This window comes from Rhinatrema bivittatum, chromosome 8, assembly GCF_901001135.1.
Source record: "Rhinatrema bivittatum chromosome 8, aRhiBiv1.1, whole genome shotgun sequence".
Classification (NCBI taxonomy): domain Eukaryota; kingdom Metazoa; phylum Chordata; class Amphibia; order Gymnophiona; family Rhinatrematidae; genus Rhinatrema; species Rhinatrema bivittatum.
In genome coordinates, this window is record NC_042622.1 from 236,043,439 (window position 1) to 236,066,437 (window position 22,999).

At 48.5% G+C, this 22,999-nt stretch overlaps 1 protein-coding gene across 13 annotated transcripts in view; it reads right to left on the reverse strand.

Annotated features, from left to right (window-relative positions):
• Positions 1 to 8,643: 8,643 nt before the first annotated feature.
• The window catches only part of MYO9B (myosin IXB), a 330,363-nt gene continuing 316,007 nt past the window's right edge, over positions 8,644 to 22,999 (reverse strand). For 8 of the 13 annotated variants that reach the window (XM_029614164.1, XM_029614168.1, XM_029614162.1 and 5 more), the window contains 2 exons: positions 12,094 to 12,221; positions 8,644 to 11,878 (listed from right to left, as the gene is read on the reverse strand). In XM_029614164.1, the coding sequence (XP_029470024.1) occupies positions 11,433 to 11,878; positions 12,094 to 12,221 (574 nt within the window). In that variant the 3' untranslated portion in view covers positions 8,644 to 11,432. Of the gene's footprint in view, positions 11,879 to 11,988; positions 12,026 to 12,081; positions 12,222 to 22,999 lie in introns of all 13 variants that reach the window. The other 5 variants (XR_003858373.1, XM_029614166.1, XM_029614165.1 and 2 more) reach the window with 4 other exon arrangements.

The following is a 22,999-nucleotide window of genomic DNA, read 5'->3' on the forward strand; positions in this document are numbered from 1 at the left end:
TTAACTGTATCAAATGCTGCCGAGATGTCCAGCATGATCAAAAGTAGGTTTGGTGTATCAGCTCCTCTTAGGATAATATCATGTAATGAGGTTAATAGGATGTCGGTACTAAAATATCTCCTAACTCCATGTTGTGCTGGGTATAGGGTACTATGCTTTTCCAGATAATCTGTTAGTTGATTGTTAATTATTTTTTCAAGTATTTTTGATAACAAGGAAGATTAGAAATGGGTCTCAAGTTTGATAAAGCAAATGAATTGGATTGTGGTTTTAGTGATAGGTTCGTTTCCTTTTAAAGGCTGGCTGGTGAGGACCTGGAGAAGTTGATGCAGACTCTAGGTGATAGGTTTATCTTCCAGCAATCTGAGAACCTTAAAGGCAAGAGTTTTTTTCAGGTCCATTCTCGTGATGTTTGGAGGTCTCGTCCGCCGAGGGTGACACCAAGTCTGCAAAAGCAGTTTTTTTTTGGGGCCGATCCTGGGGTCAGTCCTTTCCAGGAGTCTGACCATTTAGCCAGAGATAGCTCACCTGGAGTTAAGTCCTCACAATGAGGTGAGACTGGTCCACTCTGTCGTTCCTTTTATAGGGGGTCACCTGGTGGGGTTCTAGGCAGAGTGGGCCAAGTTTACTCAGGATCAGTGGGTTCTCACTGTGGTAAGAGATGGCTACGGTTTAGAATTTGCTTCTCTGATCAGAGACTTGTTTCTGGTTTCCCCTTGTGGTTCTGTAGACAAATAATTAGCGGTTTAAGAGACGCTGGATCATCTACGAAAGCTGGGGGTGGAAATTCCGGTTCCCTGCGATGAGCGAGGCTTGGGAAGGTATTCTATTTACTTCATGGTCCCAAAGAAGGAATGCACTTTTGGACCGATTCTCGATCTAAAAAGGTAAATGTGGCTCTCAAGGTAAAGCCTTTCCATATAGAGACATTGAGGTCAGTGAGTGAGGCGGTTCACAAGGGAGAATTTCTGGCATCTCTGGACCTAACGGAGGCGTATCTCTACATTCCCATTCAGCCAGACTCATGTTCACGATTCTGGGTCAGCATTTTCAGTTTCAGGCGCTCTTCCTTTCAGTTTGGCCATGGCACCAAACACCTTCACCACCAAGGGGATGGTGGTGGTAGCAGCAGCTTTGCATCAGGAAGGGGTTCTGGTGCATCCTTATCTGGACAACTGGCTTATCAGAGCAAAATCAGAGTTTCTTTGTCGCCGGTCAGTTCAGAAAGTGGTCGGGATTCTCAAGTCACTCGGCCGGCTGGGTAGTGAATTTGGCAAAGAGATACCTACACCGTTACAGTCCCTGAAGTATCTGAGAGCTCGTTTTGACACTCTGGAGCAAAGTGTTCTCACTGAGAAGTGAGTGCAGAAACTGCAGGGGCAGGTTTGTCACTTGTTAAGGTTACCGATGCCCAAGATATAGGACTATTTGCAAGTTCTGGCCTCTGTGGCTTCAATCCTGGAATTGGTACTGTGGGCATTTGCTCTTATGAGACCCTTGCAGAGGGCTCTTTTGGCATGGTGGAACCTGGTCTTGGAGGAGTTTCATCTTCCTTTGTCGCTCAAAGGTGTTGCTTGGGAGAGTCTGTCCTGGTGGCTTCTAAGTTCCAGTTTCGTTTGGGGGATAGAGTTCAAAGTTCTGGAGTGGGTAGTGGTGACTACTGATGCCAGTCTCTCTGGTTGGGGAGCAGTTTGTCAGCAGCAGATGGCTCAGGGTTGCTGGTCCGTGAAAGAGTCTGCTTAATTTATCAATTGGTTAGAGACCAGAGTGGTCCCGCTTAGCCATGCAAGCTTTTCTGCTGCTGGTGAGAGGTCGTTCGGTATGGGTCCTGTTGGACAGTGCGACAACTGTAGCTGACATAAATTGTCAGGGCGGAACCAAGAATCAAGATGTGGCCCAAAAGATGCAGGAGTTGATTCTTTGGGTGGAACACCTAGAATGGATAGTAGTGTCACACATTGCCAGGGTTGAAAATGTTCAAGTGGATTTTTTGAGAAGCAGGAATTTGGATCCAGGTGAATGGGAGTAGTCAGACTAGATGATGCAACTCATTCGCGAAAGGTGGAGCTCCGCACATGCGGATCTAATGGCAACTCACCAGAATGCCAAGGTGTTTTGATTTTTCAGTCTGAGAAGGGAGCACGGAGCAGAGGGCGTTGATGCTGTAGTAGTGCCTTGGCCTCAGGAGGTTCTACTTTATGTCTTTCTTCCTTGGCCGCTTGTGGGCAAGGGGGTTATCCTGAGGCAGTCATTGCTACAGGCTAGGAAGACATTTACTAACCTTTCATACATATGGGTATGGAAAGTTTTTGAGTCCTGGTGCTACTCTAATGCAGTTCAGTTTCTCAAATATTCGATGGCTGACATTTTATCTTTTCTGCAAGGTTTGGTCAAAGGGTTGTCTCTGAGTTCACTTGAGGTCCAGGTGGCAGCTCTAGGTGGTCTTCAAGGCACAGTAGAGGGCTCTACTTTATTGGCTCACCCAGATGTAGTTCTGTTCCTTTGGGGGATGAAGAATTTGCATCTGCCTGTGCAGAAAGCATGTCAATATTGGAATCTTAATCTGGTCCTTAAAGGTTTATGTGAGGCTCCTTTTGAACCATTCAGAAGAGCTACTCTTAAGGATTTGACTCTTAAGGTTGTTTTCCTGGTGGCCATATGCTTGGCTTGAAGAATTTCCAAGTTGCAGGCTTTATTGTGCCATGATCCATTCCTTCAGATTTCAGACGCGGGGATTCCTTTGCTGACAGTACCTTCTTTTTTCACCGAAGGTGGTTTCCGCATTCACTTGAATCAGACAGTGGAGCTTCCAGCTTTTCCTGAGTTGGATGCCTTTGCTTCTCATGCGAGGGAGCTCAAGTTGTTAGATATGAGAGAGCCTTGTTGAGATCTCAATGTGACTAATGACTTCCGCAAGTCGGATCATCTCTATATTCTGTGGAGCAGGCTGAAAAAAGGTTTGAAGGCATCTAAGGCTACTATTGCCCGATGGCTTAAGGAAACTATTGGATCACATTACATTACTAGGGTTTGCCCACAATTCCTGAGGGATTGCATGATCATTTACGCAATTCTCAGGCAGCTTTGGGGGTGAGGCTCAACAAGTTTCACCAAGGGAGATTTGGCAGAGCAGCGACATGGAAGTTGCTATATACTTTTGCGAGGCACTATCGTCTGAATATAGGGGACACAGGGTTCCCTTCTTTTGGCGAAAGTGTTGTGCGAGTGGGACTCTCTAGATCCCACCCTGAGTAGGGAGCTTTGGTACATCCTAGGAGTCTGGACTGATCTGGGTATGTACAGGGAAAGGAAAATTGGTTCTTGCCTATTAATGTTCATTCCTGTAGTACCACAGATCAGTCCAGAACCTGCTCATGTGGTAGAGGGGGGAGAGTCGTCTGCTCATTCTTTTATAGTATGTAATATAGGATTGTTTAAATAAGATTAATTAGTTGAAGAGAGTTTTCTGGTTTTGAAAGTTTTGGATAGATTTTTCTCTCATTCTAGCTTGGGTACTAATACCAAGGAACTACAGGTGGCACATGTAAGTTAAGTAGCAGTATCAGTAATTGTTTCTCTGTCTCCATCTGCTGGCAGGGAGGCAAAACACAGGAGTCTGGACTGATCTATGGTACTATAGGAATGAAAATAATCAGGTAAGAACCAATTTACCTTTTTGACCCATGTAGATAGTATTGCCATGTAAGATGTAGTCCTCATTAAATTGTAATTTCTGGTAGCTGAAAAGTTTCTAGTTCAGCTGAAAGTTAACACAGGCTCCAGCCTCAGAGACTGAGCCAGGCTAGGCTTTGCCCCATTGCATGCACTGAGTTGTAGTTCTGATCTCTTTAGTGAAATCAGATTTACAAAATCCATGTATACCATCATGCACATCCAGGAATGTATAAGAGATCACCTTGTGCCTGATGACGTAAGATCTTCCTGCTGATCCTATGGTGGGGAATAATTCAGACTCCAAACTAAATCTCATCTCAAACTGCATAATACACCTTAAGGCAACCCGTGAAGTTATTGCTTAGCTGCCCAGTGTCATTTAAAACTTCTCTTTCGGGATGTTATTATAGTCCATATGCTAAAATGCTGAGGAATTTTTAACATCATTTCAATATATAATTTTGGAAACTTGAGAGAAAACAGCTTCTCATTGATAGAACTTGGATGTTTATTATGAGGAAGAACCAAGAAAAATAATCCTCAGTAGGTCACCGGGAAGGGTCCTAGGCTGAAGGATCAAGGGGAAACCCCCCACCCTAGGACCCATATAAGAGCAAGAAACTGGATCTCCTGACAAAACCAACTCCCCACCGCAAAGTTTAACAACTTATACAGCAATACTTGCTTGATCTTGAGAAATATAGGAAAAGAAAGGAATAAACTTCCTTCAAAGAATGCAATCAGCTAAGAAAAATGGGAACCGCAGGGTCTGCCACCTTCATCTGCTGGAGACAGAGAAATACTGAAGGGATTGCAGGGGAGGAGCACTGTTCCTGATATAGGATACCCTTCGAGGTTTTTCTCTGTCTCCATCTGCTGGACAGGAGGCTCAACCCACTGTCTGGACTGATCCGGGTGCATACAGGGAAAATAATCCTTTACCATGAATGTTTTGAGAAAAAATCTTGCATGAAGAGGAAGGTGGGCACACCAGCCCGTTTTCTTGTTCAAAGAGGTTTGTAATAATACTCTGGCTGTAGCTTTACTAACACTAATGAATATATTAATTTGATTTATGTTTGCTTTTTTAAATGAAATTCTAGCAAGAAACTATAAGAATTATTCCATGCTTACCATTAATAATGATCCTACCCAATTACACTTTGGTATGGCAAATTATTTAATATAATTTCAATTGTAAAAAAAATTTTTTTTTTTTAAGAGCTGGGACACTGGCTCCAATCTTCATTTGCAACTACTCATGGGCTGCCCACTCCCCAAACACCTACCCCCTCACCCTAGGCTATCCATTGCAGGAGCTTGGTATATACACTCTTACTCTACTCATTAGGTGTTGAGCAGTGGTAGGGACCATTATCCCCTCCCCCCTCAGGAGTGGGCCACATTTCCTTTTAAGGGGCATAATGCATGCTGCCTTGTATAGCTTTGCTCTCAAATATGCTTGGGTCAGATATCAAAGAGGGTGGGGTAAGAAGAAAGGAAATAGGTGACTGGAAATTGAGGACAGGTTATACCGTGAGAGAGGCAAGAGGGCAACCACACAGGGTAAGAAGTCCGTACCCAAGAACTGCTATAGTTTCACCCCTGAAATACAGGGCTGGATTAAGGGCAACTGATGCCCTAAGCCAGTGATGGCGAACTCCAGTCCTCGATTTCAGGATATCTACAATGAATTATGCATGAGAAAGATTTGCATGCACTGCCTCCATTGAATACAAATCTATCTCATGCATATTTCATTGTGGATATCCTGAAAATCTGGCCTGTTTGTGGCACTCGAGGTATGGAGTTCACCATCACTGCCCTAAGCACAGCCCAACAATGGTGCCCCCTTGGCCCTTTCATTGCTTAAATGACAGGACATGAAGACTCGCATGCTGAAGGTGAAATAGATTAAAACTTTGGTTTTCTTCCAGGCCAGTCCCCAGAACTATATTAAATATAATCTTTTTAAACAATTGTGTTTAACGCTAAATAGCAGTAAGCAATATAAGCAAATTGTTTACTTGTAACTAGGGGGCAACAAAGTATGCAAATTTTCAACACACTGTGGAGCCCTGTGCACGTGCTTATTTTGCTTAATGATTAATCTAGGGCTGCTGAGATAGGTAGGTGTAGCTCTAAAACATTCACACACACTCTCATGAGACTGCTTATGTCAGTAATGTCTGAACATATCCAGATCCTGGGCACAGGGCTAGTGCAAGAGTACTTAGTGCCCTAGGTAAATCTTCAGTCCCACACCCCTTCTCCCCCTACTTACCTATTTGGCAGCTGCTCCAGCACAGTGCTCCCTTGTTTGGCAGTATTGGCTCTTATACTGCACCCTCTGGGCCGCATACAGGATGGGTTTTGATGCCCCTCAACTTTTGGTGCTCTAGGCAACAGTTTAATTTGCCTAATGGAAGCACCAGCCCTGCCTGGGCAGCTGTGCTGAAACAGCCCTGCAACTTTCCAACCTCAATGAGCCAGCGCAGTGGTACATCCTTAAACTACCCTTCCATAGTCAAACAAGAAACCTGGTCCTCAGCCCAGAGTCTTTTATTTTACAAAGTTTAAATAACTACAAACATGGAAATCTTGCCTCTGTACACACAATCTTTACATAGAAACAGGTGCAGCTGTTCAGAAGAATTTAAATAAAACAAACCACGCCCCCTTTGTACCAACAGGATGGATGGATGGATGGATGGATGTTTTTCATATTCAATGCGTAGTAGTAGCAGATATGATTTTTTGCATTTGTTGAAGTGTGCTCCATCTCTCACAGAAAGAAAGCAGGATTCCACTAGACACTATCACACGGCAGGCTATCAAGGGAAACTGCCACCCTTTCCTCAGATCTGTGGCACTGCTCAAACCCACCCACCCACACAATCCAAGCCCAACTCCCACGCAGGCCTATGTTGTGAAAAGTGAGTTTACAGAGGGAGACTTTGCGATTGCTCAGGTGAAGCTGTTATGGGACATGCCCTATTAACTACTCCATTTAAAAATTAAAAGTCACTTTGGTCAGGAAACACAAATCTGGGCATACGATAGAACCATTTTTTTTTTTTTTGGTTGTTAACGTTGCCTGTTTTCCTGGAATACCTTCATCTTCCTCCTCCCTCCTCCACAGATAAACCTGGATAAGGGGCCAAGGTTTTCCCTGTTCTTACACTGTAGTAAAATGCAGCAGGATTTGAAGAAAGATTCTCCTAGTGCGCCAGTATCAACGAAGAGACACAACCCTACCCCATCCTCACTAGCTAGGTTAGTTAGGTTCAGGCAAGGGGGCCCTTTGGTGTGTTCCCTTCCTCACCTCTCGTCTTAACACTGTAAACCTGGAGCATGAAATTCAGCTGGGCATTTCACTATACACTGCCCACATGCATTAAAGGAGCACGCTGGAAATTCTTGATGGAGGTGACTAAATAAACACTAAGTACTCTGGGATCAATTTCCAAAAATTGCTCAGTGCTTGGGCTTTCAGGCACTTAAATTTAGGTAGATTTCTGGCAGAAGGTTCATTTAAATTTAGGGCCTAAAACTTAGCTGCTGTTTGGCTAGCAAACAGGCCGATACAGTACAGTGCGCTCCGGCGGGGCGCACTGTTACTCCGTGATTGGATGCGTGTTTTCAACGCGCTAGCTTTACCCCTTATTCAGTAAGGGGTAATAGCGCGTCGAAAACGCGTGTCCACCCCCCCCCCCCCCGAACCTAATAGCACCCGCAACATGCAAATGCATGTTGCGGGTGCTATTAGGTATTCCCGCGTGATTCAGTAAGAAAAATGTGCAGCCAAGCCGCACATTTTACTTTAAGAAATTAGCGCCTACCCAAAGGTAGGCGTTAATTTCTGCTGGCGCCGGGGAAGTGCACAGATAGGCAGTGAAAACTGCTTTTCTGTGCACCCTCCAACTTAATATCATGGCGATATTAAGTCGGAGGTCTTGAAAGTAAAAAAAAAAAAAAAAAAAAAAAAAAAAAGGGAAAAAAATTGAAATAGGCCCATGGCTCGAAAACTGGACGCACAATTTTGCCGGCGTCCGGTTTCCGAACCCGTGGCTGTCAGCGGGCTCGAGAACTGATGCAGGCAAAATTGAGCGTCAGCTGTCAAACCCGCTGACAGCCGCCGCTCCTGTCCGAAAAGAGGCACTAGGGACGCGGTAGTGTCCCTAGTGCCTCTTTTTACCACCGCCCCCAATTTAAATAAATTAAATTACAGAATCGCGTGCTCAGGAGAGTGTCCTGTGCACGCGCTGGGAGAGCAGGTGCTCGCCCGCTCTCCCGCGATTTTTACTGTATTGGCCCGAAAGTTGGCTGGATAATTTCATGGCTGGATAAACTTTGCAGAGATATTTGGAGATGAGAAAGCACTGCTGAATATCACTAGCTATCTTAGGAAAATAAACTTATCTGGCTAACTTTAGGGATGCTCTTCAGCTGTGTTAAATTTATCTGACCAAGGTAGCAGTACAATGCTGAAAATGAGTATTTAGTTCCGTAACTGGGTCATTTATCAATTTACATTAGGGCCTTAACGCGCGCGTTAATGTCACAGAGAAAATATTCTTAGCGCACCAGAGAGCGAGCGAGCCTCTGTATAGAGTCAGTCTGACCCTCTCTATATGGGTACCACTGTAGAGGGGCACTTTGAATCAGGGTGGGTTTCGGAAGGTGGGGGAGGGTGTTTAGAAACATTCTGAGGTATTCACAGTAAAACTGACATCACTAAAGATTTGTAGTCATTACAATGGATGAAAAGTATAAATAGAGGAGATTTGCCCTTATTATGACTACAAATCTTTACTGATGTCAATTTTACTATGAATACCTCTGAATGTGTCTAACACCTCCCCTCTAACTCCGCCCCATTCAGAGTGCCCCTCTACAGTGGTACCTATATAGCACATATATAGTGTTAGACTGACTCTATACAGAGGTTCGCTCTCTCTCTTTGCGAAAAATAGCGCAGGTGTTCAGATTGCCTATGGACACCCCCCCTATTTTTTTTTTTTTTTTTTAAATCGCAGGTGAGTTTTCTGCTATATTCATAGCATTTTGATAAATCTATGCCTTAGCCAGATAGCCAACTCCTCCCCAGAATACCCTGCCCTTATGTTATCCAGCTAATTCAGGGTCACTCAGCACAGCAGGATTTTCAAATCTCATTTTTCTGGCTAATGATAGCCATTTTTCTCTGCAGATCATCAATAAAGTTATTTAAAAAAGGAAAAGGAAGTGGAATCCGAAAGATACTCCTGCTGCTAAGCCTGCGATTCTCATCTGACTCACCCAGAATGGAGGCAGGATTCCCTCCCTGCCCTTTTGCAGAGCAGGCATGGAGCAAGAGCAATGGCAGTAGTTTGACTACAGTTTTTCCCTCCATCACCTGGGTCTGATTGCTGCTTTAAGCTGTGAGGCCGTGTTTCCTCGCTGTTAAAAGCAACAGTCAGGCCAGGCGGCAGAGAAAGACTATGCAGCCAGACTGCTGCTGTTTTCTCTCATTGCCACCTGATCCGCAGAAGGGGGCGGGGCTGGTGGGGGGAGTTAATGGTGTTACTGCTGCTCAGTCTATCTCCCGCAGCAATTTCACAGAAAGGGCTGGGCTTTGTGGCCTTTCCTGCAACCACAGATTCATGGGAGACTCTGGGCCCTGCCCTTAAGGTAGGTGCCTAGTGCTGAAAATCAATGCTAAGCGCCTAATTTTGTTTGCATGCTCCAACTCCACTCCTGTACCTGGTAGAGTCCTAAATTTTGGTACGCAACCCCAATCAGTTTTCTAAGGGGCTGATTTAGGGCCCAACTCTGAAAGTTACGCATCTAAATCCTTTGAAAACAGACTCCTTAGCCTATGATTTTGGAAACCGCATCTGCTTCACACACTGAGCCCATTCTTGCCCACAGACAGTACTGGGTGCAACGGTGGTCAGCACATGCACATATGGTTCCTACAGTGATCTTGGAGCTCCACCAACTGAGCTGCGCTCCTGCAATGATACGGGCAGCTTTCTTCCCACTACTGCAATGCATGTTAAAAATGCATGAAAACATAAGGGGGCCCAATCATTAAAGCTTTTTATGCAGGTTTACCCCTGTAAAACTGCACATGGAGCCAGATTTTTCTAAGCTTTTACGTCTGTAAAATAGACTTTTTCAAAATTTGTCCTGCACATGCAAAAGTAGGCCCGGGGAAGCTATTTTTGCACATATGTTTCCACCTCTTCCCTTGCAGGCATAAATGTGCCGCGCAAGTTTCTGCATGCAGCAGATTTTTTAAAAAGTGGACGTCAGGGGTGGGGGTGGGCTTCTTTTGGCCTTCTACTTTTTTTTTATTGTTGTACTGAAATGCTAATAAAGATAAACAAAACAAAAAAAGAAAGTGGATTTCTGTATGCAAGTCCACTTTAAAGTCCGCTTGTATTTTCTAAAAGAAGGTTATAAAGTTATTGCAGCCCCCAAAATGCAGGTAAAAGCACATGCGCTGGGAGTAATACATGCACTTTTACCTGCGCCTAAAAAGGTGGTCAGCTTTTTTTGGGTGTGAAAGTGCGCCTGGGATCGCACAGAAAGTACACGCCAAGGTTTGAGACAGCAAAAGGAGTGGGTACTTCTGCACCGGTGTTGTGCGTGCCAGCCAAATTTTCAAAAGGCAAACATAATGGAGGATCCACCCTTTGAAAATGAGCTTGCAGTCCGATGGGAAATTTCAAACGTAGCCTCAGGAGTTTATTTTAACACACAACAGATGCCATTTCCAAAACCATAGCCTCCTATAACATGGTTCAATCCTAGTAACGTTCTTCCCACTAAAACTGGGTGGTCCGTGCCTCTTTAACCCAGTGCTCTTGCCCTGAACTAGGATTCTTTTAAAATAGAAGGGGAAGAAAGAAGTGAACAAAAAGAGTTTCTAGAATTCAGAAATATTTTATGCTTGCTATGCTGCTGTTGCGAGATCTTCAAATGGTTTGCCATAGCAGGGCTGGGGGTGGTGGTGCTTCAGATAAAAGGTGGCTGCTGGGGGAAGGAGGGGGGAAGTCACCCCAGAAAGCCATAGGGGCTGCTTCCATCCTGCACACCATAGGTCCACTCTTGCCCTTCGCTGCGTAGAAAGGCAGCGGATGTGTGAAACAGCCTCTCAATGCCAGCGGCCACCGGAGGCATTGGACGTCAGGAAGCTAAAAGACAAGCACCGATGATTTACAGTGATGCAAGATTCTTTTTTTTTTTCCTTGAAAAGAAGTTTTAATGAAAAGCTGGGAGTTTCTAAGAGGGCATCACCATGTTCTTAATCTGCACATAAACTGGCTGTCCAGAAAGCCTGGCCTGTTGTTCCCCGTCCTGGGTAATACCTGGGTCGCCTCCTTCAAGATGTGGTTCTATCTAATACTGCTCATTTACAAGCAATGTGCAATGGGGAAAAAATAGCTTTTCATTAAAATAAAATAAAAAAAAGTGCAATGAATTCTCTGTTTTGGAGCAGGGATTATGTGGTCCTCTGTCAAGCCCATACCGTTTAAAAATATGTAAACGAAATAAAGAACTTAATATAAAAACATTTAAAAAAAAATGTCTGGCAAGCTGTATACAATGAAAGCACTTGGTCCCTAGTGAGTTCTGTTAACCAGCTGCAATGAAGGCTATGGCGCAGAAACGGGAACTCTCTTGTCCCATTCAAAACCACCGTGGAGAATTTTTCAAGTGTGCATTTTGGTCACAAAACGCATGGTACCCCCCCCATTAAACTTGTTTCATAGGTTCGATTCGTCCACGCTGGGCACCTGCGCATAGGGGTCAGAAAATCTGCGCTTGACTTTGGCCGTCGGTTCGTAATCCTCAAAGGAGCCCAGAGGCCGGCACGGGTTCACGTCTGGCACCATGTACACAGACTGGATGCTGTCTGTTCGTCTCGCGGGCTGCTCCCTGCGCCTCACTGTCGTCCCGCCTCCCTCCGCCACCGAAGTCCTCCAGACATGGTCTGTGGCACCAATGCCGGGAGGGAGCTTGATGTTGGAGGTGGGCAGGAGCGGGTGCCTGTGATGAACCTTCTTCATCTTAGCCAGAAAGGACGATGGCCTTCGTCTTGCGCCAACTGAAGGCTGGTTCAGAGAAGCCGGAGGGCAAACAATGCCAGTCAGATTCATGGATGGAGCACTGAAGCTGGGAATAAGGGGCTGAGCGCCACCCTGAGAAGATCCTTTAGGAAAAAAAATAAAACATATCAACATGTCATTTGATTTTTCTTTTTTCCAGGTTGTAAATGACAGCTAATATTAAAAAAAAAAAGTTTGCAGCCTTAAGTCTTACCATTAACTCCTGGCAAGACCGCGCTCTGCTGGAAGAACTTAAAGAGAAAATAAAATGCCATTGGTAAAAGGAAAAGAAGTGTGCACACACTACCTTAATACTGACCTTCTGAATCCGTCTGCCCCAGCCGATTTTCCAGCAGGCTCTCCGTGCTAGCAGAGGTCTCCGAATCGGCATTTTCCTCATCAGAGCCTCTCTGGTCTAGATCTGGCAAGCGGTAAGTGATGTCCTCCCTACAGCGTGTCAGAGGAAGAGACAGAGAAATGGTCCCAGTAGGTCATTTACCAAAGAAGAGGCGAAGGGATTGAGATGGCGGAGGAGGGGGCAGGTGTCTGTCCACATGTACATTTTTAAACATTGCAATAATTCATGCATTAAGATCTGCAACACACTCTTGTGCTCTTGCAAGTTTAAACATTCATAATTGCTTTTTTTTTCTTTTTTTTTATTTTGGCAAAAAGAATGTTTGCACCCGTTTACCTTTGGAAGTAGAAATGCCTAATGCAGTGTTACCGGAAGACTTAAGATCTAGCATGACCATGGCAAAGGGATAAATATAGTGGCGTGCAAAAGTATTTGACCCCCTAAAAAGGCAGATGTGTGTATTATAAATTACATTCCCTGTACGTACCAGGATCAGTCCAGACCGTGGGTTATGTCCCCAATCCAGCAGATGGAGTCAGCCCAAAACTCTGAGGGGGCGTCACCATAAGTACTACTACCCCCTCTGCAGGAGTTCAGTATCTTCTGACTCCAGCAGATGCGAGTAGTGGAATCTGGGCTTGCTCCCGATTGCCTATAACCTTCTTCCTTTACTTCTTTTGTTTGGGACTTTATTCTCTGCTCTTTGTTAGCTTTTTTGCTTGGATCAAGTTGGCCTTCATTTAAAAAAAAAAAAAAAAAAAAACTTAATTGCTTAATTGCTCAATTGGGGAGGCGTGGCTTCTTTGTTGTGAGTCTCTGTCTCTCCCTCTTTCCTCTGTCCCGGCGCCTGTTGTTGCTTCTCCGGGGTAAGTTGCATTTCTTCTCTGTTGGTATTTTTAGTTTGCAGCTAGGTTTGGACGCGACCGCCGGGGGCACCGGCCTCCTAGCGTCCTCGCCCGCTCCCGCGGCCATTTTTGTCTCCACGTGGGCTGCAGCGGGGAGCAGGGTGATTACCTCCAGCGGGCTGTGCGGCCAGGAAGGCCCCCCCGCGACTCCGTTTTGTTCTTCGGCAGGTAGTGCAGGCCATCTGGGCCCCCCCGCAGCGGCGATCCGTGTCGCGGCCCCCCCCCGAGGCTACCAGGGTGTTTTTGGGCTGCCGGGGACTGTTTTTCTTTTTTTTTTTTTTTCACGATCCCGATGCCGCGGCCGGCGCGTTGCTCGGCCTGCGGCGAGCCTGGATCGCGCATCTCGAGGGAGGGGATCTGCGCTCGGTGCCTCCCCGGGGGGGAAGGCACGTCGCGGCCCCTCACTCGTTTTTCTCCTCTGGCAGCCTTGCCCGGGCGGCGTGGGCCGGCCCCTCCCCCATCACTGGCGGGAACGGCGGCCATCTTGCATGCGCTCCGTCCTGAAGGAGCGCAGGCAGTGCAGGGGGACGAGGAAGCCTCTGAGGGCTCTCCCCCGAGCTTACTACCAGAAGTAGATCCGGAGGATGACCCGCGGGGGCAGGGTCCCCCGGGGCCCCCAGCAGCGGATGTCCCCCCGATTAGGCCGGGGTTTTCACCGGAGTTCATCCGCCTGATGCATACAGCTTACCTTCAGGACCTGGCTGCTCCCGCGGACCCGCCACCACCCAAGCTGCCACGACCTTCGTCCCTCTATACGGCCCCCCCCGCTCCGGTGGGCGTGGGGGCCTCACAGCTCCCCGTCCCCACCCGGCTCCCTGTGGGCTCGGGTGGACCTGGGTCTGCCCCAGTTTCCCCTGGGTCGGACCCTGCAGCGTCGGGACAAGGGGACTCCACTTCCGAGGGGGAGGATCCACGGACGCTGCGCCTCTTCCAGCGGGAAGAGCTGGATGATCTAATCCCACAAATCATTCAGGGGTTGGACCTCGATCCTCCGCCGGACCCGCCGGCTCCTGTTGCACCAGCTGTCGTCACTTCCTCAAAGAAGGGGGATCCGGTGTTGGCTGCCCTGCGTCCGAGGGCTCGGGCTTTTCCCATTCACGAGTCGTTCCTGCAGCTTCTCACCAGGGAATGGGATGCCCCGGAAGCTGCCCTAAGGGGCAGCCGCGCCATGGAGAGGCTGTATCCGCTGCCGGAAGATTTTCTGGAGCTCATCAAGGTGCCCAGGGTGGACTCCGCGGTGTCGGCGGTCACGAAGAGGACGACCATACCGGTGACGGGTGGAGCGGCGTTAAGGGATACGCAGGATCGCAAGTTGGAAGTCTTCCTCAAGCGGGTCTTCGAGGTCTCCGCGGTGGGGCTGCGGGCGGCGATGTGCAGCTCGCTTGCCCAGCGGGCCAGTCTTCTCTGGGTGCAGCTACTGCTCACTTCTCAGGTGTTGCCGCCCGAGGAGGCCGCCCAGGCGGATAGACTGGAAGCAGCAGTGGCGTACGGGGCTGACGCCTCCTACGATCTGTTTAGGGTCCTCGCCCGTTCCATGGCTTCAGTGGTAGCGGCGCGCCGACTCCTCTGGCTGCGCAACTGGGCGGCGGACACGTCCTCCAAGTCGAGTCTGGGTTCCCTGCCATTCAGGGGTAAATTCCTGTTCGGGGAGGATCTGGACCAGATCATCAAGTCTCTGGGGGAAAACGCGGTCCATCGCCTGCCGGAAGACAGATATCGCTCCACCAGGGCATTCCCGTCCTCGCGGACCAGAGCCAGGGCGCAAAGGCGCTACAGGAATTACAGACCGGCGGCGTCTCGGGCCGCTGCTCCCAGGTCTCAGCCCTGGTCCCGTTCCTTTCGCGGGCGACGCCCAGCGCGGGCCGCTCCCACGGCGGGACAGCCCTCGCCCAAGTCCTCTCAATGATGTTCAGCTCGCCCACTCCGACATCCCCCAGATTGGGGGGCGGCTGGCGTTCTTTTACGAGGAGTGGGCGCGGATCACCTCGGATCAATGGGTCTTGGACACCATAGGACACGGCTACGCGTTGGAATTTGCCCGCGCTCCGAAGGGACGGTTCATCTTCTCTCCCTGCGGCTCGACCATCAAGCGACGGGCGGTGCAGTTGACGCTGGACAGACTGCGGGAGATAGGCGCCATTGTGCCCATACCCTCCGGAGAGGTGGGCTCGGGCCATTATTCCATCTACTTCGTGGTACCGAAGAAGGACGGTTCCTTCCAGCCCATACTGGACTTGAAGGAAGTCAACAAATCCCTTCGGGTGGTCCGGTTCCGCATGGAAACGCTACGGTCAGTGATCGCAGCGGTACATCGAGGGGAGTTCCTGGCCTCCTTGGACCTGACAGAGGCCTATCTTCACATCCCTATTCGCCGGGAGCATCACCGTCTGCTACGGTTCAAGATTCTGGATCAGCATTTCCAGTTTGTAGCGCTTCCGTTCGGATTGGCAACGGCCCCGCGCACCTTCACCAAGATCATGGTAGTCGTGGCGGCTGCCCTTCGGAAGGAGGGGATTCTAGTCCACCCCTATTTGGACGACTGGCTCATCCGAGCGAAGTCGTTTCGGCATGGACAGGTGGCAGTGGCCAGGGTGATAGAGTTTCTGCAGTCTCTGGGATGGGTGGTGAACTTCTCCAAGAGCTCCCTCGTGCCCTCGCAGCGATTGGATTTCTTGGGGGCGACCTTCGACACCAGTCTGGGCGCGGTTTTCCTACGGCAGGACAAGGCGCACGCCCTGCGAGAACACATACAGCGATTCTCTGCCTTACCAGCTCCCACCTCCTGGGACTATCTACAGCTCCTGGGGGTGATGGGCTCCACCATCGACATGGTCCCTTGGGCATTTGCGCACCTGCGGCCTCTGCAAAGAGCACTTCTGTCCCGTTGGAAGCCACTTTCGCAGGACTACCAGGTGATACTTCCGCTGCCCCAGTTTGCCAGGAACAGCTTCACCTGGTGGATGGTTCCGGAGAATCTGGCTCGCGGCGTGTCCCTCGATCTACCAAATTGGGTAGTAGTAACCACCGACGCCAGTCTCGTAGGCTGGGGAGCAGTCTGCGACCGAAGCGCCACGCAGGGGACGTGGTCCGCGGAGGAGTCGAAGTGGTCCATCAATCGTCTGGAGACCAGAGCGGTCAGGCTGGCGCTTCTCCACTTCCTGCCGCTCCTTCGGAATCGGGAAGTCAGAATCTTATCGGACAATGCGACTACGGTGGCCTACATCAACCGCCAGGGCGGCACTCGCAGCCCGCAGGTCGCGCTCGAGGCAGCGATGCTGATGCAGTGGGCAGAACGGCATCTGCGCCGCCTGGCGGCCTCGCACATCGCAGGCGTGGACAATGTCCAGGCGGACTTCCTCAGTCGCCAGCTTCTGGATCCCGGAGAGTGGTCCCTCTCCGACGAGGCCATGCAGCTGCTCGTCCGGCGGTGGGGCTCTCCCCACCTGGATCTCATGGCGTCCGCCCAGAACACCAAGGCGTCTCGCTTCTTCAGTCGCCGGAGAGAACGGGGGGCGGAGGGCGTCGATGCTCTCGCGCTCCCGTGGCCGGCCGATCTGCTCCTGTATGCGTTCCCACCATGGCCGCTGGTGGGAAGACTACTCCGACGGATAGAAGTTCATCAGGGGACTGTGATCTTCGTCGCGCCAGAGTGGCCACGTCGACCTTGGTTTGCGGACCTCCTCCACCTGGTAATCGACGGTCCCGTCCGGCTGGGACATCTGCCCCGCCTCCTTCACCAGGGCCCGGTATTTTTCGACCAGGCAGAACTCTTCTGTCTTGCGGCCTGGCTTTTGAGAGGCGCCGTCTCCGACGGGGGTACCCGGAGGCGGTAGTGTCAACTCTGCTTCGTTCTCGGAAGACCTCGACGTCTGTGGCCTACGTGCGAGTCTGGAAAGTGTTCGAGATGTGGTGTACCGGTCTGAACACAAGACCCACGGAGGCGTCGGTTCCGCAGATCCTCCAGTTCCTACAGGCGGGAGTGGAGAAGGGGCTCGCTTACAACTCACTTCGGGTCCAAGTGGCAGCTCTTGGCTCCCTCCTGCGGGGCGAAGGATCCCTGTTGCAGCACCCGGACATCGGCCGTTTTCTCAAGGGGGTCAAGCACTTGCAACCCCCATTGCGGGATCCTTGTCCCTCTTGGAGCCTCAATCTGGTGCTACGTTCCATGTCGGGACCTCCGTTTGAACCACTGAGGAGTGCAACGATCAAGGACCTCACACTTAAGGCGGTGTTCTTGGTGGCCATCTGCTCCGCTCGGCGTATTTCGGAGCTACAGGCTCTGTCCTGTCGAGAGCCTTATCTCCGGTTCTCCGATTCGGGTGTGTCACTTCGTACTGTGCCCTCCTTCCTCCCGAAGGTGGTGTCCGCCTTCCATGTAAATCAGACGGTGGAATTGCCATCTTTCTCTTCGTCCGAGCCGCGGGCTCTCCGTCTCCTGGACGTCCAGCGCGTTCTGCGGCACTACCTGGAGGCTACGAACGATTTCCGGACTTCTGACCATCTCTTCGTTATTTGGTCCGGTCCCCGGAAGGGATCCCAGGCCTCGAAGACGACTATTGCCAGATGGCTGAAGGCCGGCATTGCCGCTTCCTATATTGGGGCGGACGCCCCCACCCGGTATTGTGGCGCATTCTACACGTTCTCAGGCGGCCTCCTGGGCGGAGAGTCGCTCGGTATCTAAGCAGGAAATTTGTAGAGCGGCCACCTGGAAATCGTTGCACACGTTCTCGAGACACTACAGACTACACCTCGCCTCGTCCGTCCATGGACACTTTGGCGAACAGGTTCTACGAGCAGGCCTCGCAGGACCCCACCCGGTTTAGGGACGCTTGGGTACATCCCACGGTCTGGACTGATCCTGGTACGTACAGGGAAAAGAAAATTATTACTTACCTGCTAATTTTCGTTCCTGTAGTACCATGGATCAGTCCAGACGCCCACCGCATTTGGGTTCTACTCCTGCTCAGCTGTATTGGGGGCTGACTCTGCTCAGCCATTCCGTCTGTTACAGTAGTGGCTTTGCTGCTGTTGTTTTTCACGTGTTTCCAGTTTTCTTTGTCTGTCACCATTCTGTTGGTGGTTGACACGCTATGTTCACGGCCTCCCACCCATTGGTGGGATGGTTCCAGTTCTCTATTTCGATCCAGCGGCTTATTGTTGCCATTTTGTTTAAACTTGATCCAACCAAGGGGTCTCTGTTTACTCGGGCTTTGATATACTCGATACTGAACTCCTGCAGAGGGGGTAGTAGTACTTATGGTGACGCCCCCTCAGAGTTTTGGGCTGACTCCATCTGCTGGATTGGGGACATAACCCACGGTCTGGACTGATCCATGGTACTACAGGAACGAAAATTAGCAGGTAAGTAATAATTTTCTTTTTACACAGATTGTTCAGACAGCATGTTTGTATGTTCGAATGGCGCCGAACATAGTCCCCATAGGACGAGATTCAGGTTCCAGGAAGGACACACTCTCCTAACTGGAGGCCGCAATTTCCTCGTTCCCCTGAGGAACCTGACCACATCCGGGTGAGCTGAAATAGCGGAATCCCCAACTTTGCCCCGCAGACAGCCCAAGGCCGCCACCTGAACTCTAAGGGAACTCTGTGATAAACCCTTAGCAAAACTTTCCTGCAGAAAGGACAAAATCTCGGGAATGGAGGACTGGAGGGCGTGGACACCATGAGAAGTACACCAGGACTCAAACACATGCCAGACTCTAACGTAAGCCAGATTAGTAGACTGCCTCCTGGCCTATAACAAGGTGGTGATGACAGAATCTAGATATCCTTTACTCTTCAACCTCCGCCTCTCAAAAGCCAAGCCGCTAGACAATAGTGATCGGCCTGGTCGGAAAATATGGGGCCCTGACGAAGAAGTCCCTTTAGATGTCCAAAACGAATCGGACCGTCCACTGCCATGTTGAGATCCGCTAACCACAGATGCCGAGAAAAGTAACTTGTAAGAGTTTTCTATGAGATGGGAGGCGATATATCCTTTCCCTAAATCTTGAAATATGCCTTTCGATTCCTGGGAGGTCCACTCTATATGGAGATCTTTCTCCCAAGCCCACTGATGTGATGTCTCAACCTCATTGGATGCGCTTAGTAAGTTATAAAGCACGGAGATTACTTTCTTGGTCATATCCGCCTTTGTACACAACTTTTCAAAATCAGACATACCCATTGGTAAGTGGGTTCTAATTATAATGGTATGGGCAAAATGACCCAACTGTGGGTAGAAGTATAGTGCCAAATCAGGTAAATCAAATTGCCTCTGTACATCTGAAAACGAACGCAGCCCCTGAGGTCCCAAGAGTTGGCCCCATATCCAAACCCCTTTTCGCTTCCATGTTTGAAATGCCAAGTTCTCAAAACCGGGTCTAAATGCTTTGTTTGCATAAAGACTAGTGCTAGCATGGTATTCCCTCTTTCCAATTAGTCGAGATCCGAACTGGTGCCACAAGTCTAATGAGATGAAAATGGAAGGGGGAAGCTTAGACCCCAGTTCAACAGTCCACATCCTCCTAGGTTGCCACAGTACCCTGCTTAACTGGACTTGCCCTAATATTTCCTGATTAGTCTGAACCCAATGTTTAGGTTGGCGCGTTTTGTGCCAGTCTACCAATTTTTTTTTAACTGAGCCGCCCAGTAATACCGGGAAAGCTCAGGAATGTTGAGCCCTCCCATAGCCTTGGTTTTATATAAGATCCGTCTTGCCACTCATGGTCTCCGACCAGCCCAAATAAAAGCCATGCATTTCCTCTGCCAAATATTTAATTGTGATGGAGTAATTTTAGTGGGCAATGTTTGGAAGAGGTATGGGAGCTTAAGAAGTAATATTTTTAGGATTGCCATTCAGCCCAGCCAGGAGATATGATAGCAGCTCCATTCCTCCATATCCTTAGTTAATTTAGTCCACAAGGGGATATAGTTTATAGAGAATAGATCTTGGGTAGCGCTTAGTTGGACCCCTAAGTATTTTATTTGTGCTTTTGCCCATTTGAATTGAAAAAGCCTTTGTAGGTGTTTAGTCTCTCCCGCAGTGGGATGTTAAGATGAAGTATCTCTGATTTCTCCCAGTTGACTCGAAACCCAGAGACCTTGCTAAAAGTCCCCATTTCACTCGTCAAGGTTGTGAGCGATGATTCAGGATTAGTCAGTATGAGTAAGATATCATAGGCAAATAAAGACATTTTGGAGGAGATCCGCCCTACCGTAAGTCCTGTGATGGCTGCATTACGTCTGATATTAATTGCGAAAGGTTCTAAGAAAAGGGTGAAGAGCAGGGGAGATAGTGGGCAGCCCTATCTGGTTCCCCTTCCTACCGTAAAAGTGGGGGAGTAGCCTCCATTGATCTTAAGGCAAGATCTGGGATCATTGTACAACTGACGCAGCCACTGAAGATATGGGGCTCCAAACCCCAAAAGAGATAAGGCCAGTGCACCATGTCAAATGCCTTTTCGGCATCAATGGAGAGTGCTACAGTAGGAATATTATATTTTTTCGCATACCAGATATTGTCCAGGATTTTATGAACATTATCCGCTGTAGTTCTCCCGGGGATGAACCCAGCTTAGTCAGGGTGTACCAATTGAGCTATGAAGTAGTTTAGGTGATTGGCTAGGATTTTCGCTATTATTTTAACATCTATATTCAGGAGGGATATAGGCCTGTAGGATCCGCATAATGCAGGATCTCTTCCCGGTTTCGCCAAAATGGTGATCCCTGCCGTGTTAGCTAGTGGCGACAGATTAGTCCCAGTTTCAGGGCGTTAAAGAATTTCAAGAGCACCGGTGCCAACACCATTGAGTACTGTTTGTAAAATCGCAGTATGTAACCATCGAGTCCTGGCGATTTACCAGGCTTTAAGGTCTTAATGGCTTTGTGTATTTCCCCTAGAGTGACGTTCTTATCCAAGAATAGCCATTGGGGGGTGGTTAACTCTGGGAGTGGCGTATCTAGTAAGTAATCATTGATTTCTCCCTCCATAATGGTTGGGTCAATGCTGTATAATTGGGCATAAAATTGATGAAACCTTTGTCAAATTGTGGTGTTATCTGTTAGTAGATCGCCCTCTGCGTTCTTTATCTTTGGAATAATAGTTTGCGCTTGTCGGCACTTGACTGCTTGCACCAGATATTTCCCTGCTTTATTCCCCTCCTTGAAAAACCTCTGTTGCAATTGTTCTAATTGATGCGCGATCACAGCAGTCAAGCGCAGCTATCTTATCCCTTATTTCCTGAATATCTTGAGTCGACTGATATGGGGTATTATCCCTCATGTGTTTATGTTCCAGATTACGGAGTTGTGTGAGCAAGCTTTGCCTTTCTTTCTCCCGTAGTTTTTTCACATACGAAGCTCTAGCAATAAAAGTCCCCCTTAAAACACTTTTTAAACACTCTCATATGTTCCCCGGGTCGGTTTCCCCATTATCATTGTAACACAGATATTCCTGGATCTCCCTAGCAATCTGACTCTGAAACTCTGTTTTCCAACAATGAATCATTGAGCCTCCAAAAGCGTTGGCCTTTATCATAATTTTGTAATTGTAATTGAAACCAGATTGGAGCATGATCAGACCAAACTATTGGTTCAATATCCACTGATTGTACCCCATTTATTCTGGTTTTATCTATCAAAAAAGATATCTAATCGGGAGTATGAATCGTGAGGGTGCGAATAAAAAGAGTAACAACGTGAAGTCTGATATCTGGATCTCCACACGTCGATCCCCGATATCAAGGTAATTACGTTTTTAAGTGTCTGCTAGTTCGGGCGGAATCTGAGCTAGACCCCACAGAGTTATCAAGTTGAGGGTTGAGCATTGTATTGAAATCACCACCAAGAATCATACTCCCCTCCATCTTATCAGCTATCACATTATAAAGGGTGGTATAGAAAGCTTCCTTTTGTCAGGGAGGGCTGTAAACGGTAGTGTCAGCTCCCCCCCCACCCCCCGTTTTACATTCAATAAAAGGTAGCGGCCACTGGGGTCTGAATATGAGTTTATCAGTTTGAAGTGAAGATCTTTATGTTTTAGAATGCAGACACCTGCGTACTTTGCAGCTGCCGTTGCCCAGAACTGATTGGGGTATTTATCAGATCTCATTAATCCCTCATACCATTTTCTCAGATGTGTTTCCTGGAGGTATATCAAATCAGCATTTAATCGGCTCAGCTCTTGGAATAGAAGCCTTCTTTTATGTCCCGTATTCAATCCCTTAACATTAAGGGATACAAATTTAACTGTGGTCATGGTACTACTGTGCCATCCCCCTCAGGCTTATCACATCTAATCCTTTGAGTGCCCTTCTTGATAGCTAATCTGCGTGCCAACCAAGCCTTGTAGCTAATCATTTTTCTGGATTCCCCTATTTGACAGTTGCATGTGTGCAGAGTATAAACAATATTCCTTCTTCTCCTCGCTCTGTAGAAACATTCACAAGTGTAAAGACTAAGTACCCTTCCCCTCTCCTCCCCTCCATCCCTCTGGGAAAGAGCTAAATGTTCCCAGTAACTAGTGGAGGAAGATCCCATGCTGATATATGGAGCCTCCCGTCCCCGGAGGCAGCTGAAAAGAGACCACCCGTTAGGCACTGGTTAATCTCCATATGCGTAAAAGACCCAGCAAACCCTGTCCTTTAGCAAGTCCATTAAACGTTTTTTCTTAAACCTTAACAGAACCCTCTAAGGATACTAATACGAGGGAACATTAGTGTTGTTTGAAGTGACTCCGGTGGACCAGATTGTTCAAGTGGTTGCAATGTCCTTAGGCTAATCTTCCGTATTTCTCCTAAGCCTGCAACCCCCTTTAGATATTTGTTGCCACCGTGGAGTTTCATGTCTAGGGCCTGTGGATGGGAGCGGGCAGCTCCACTGCCAAACCTGCTTCTTTCAAGGCTTACACTGCTTCTTCCACCATGCATGATTTCCCTTCCAGCTGAAACCACAAGCCAAAG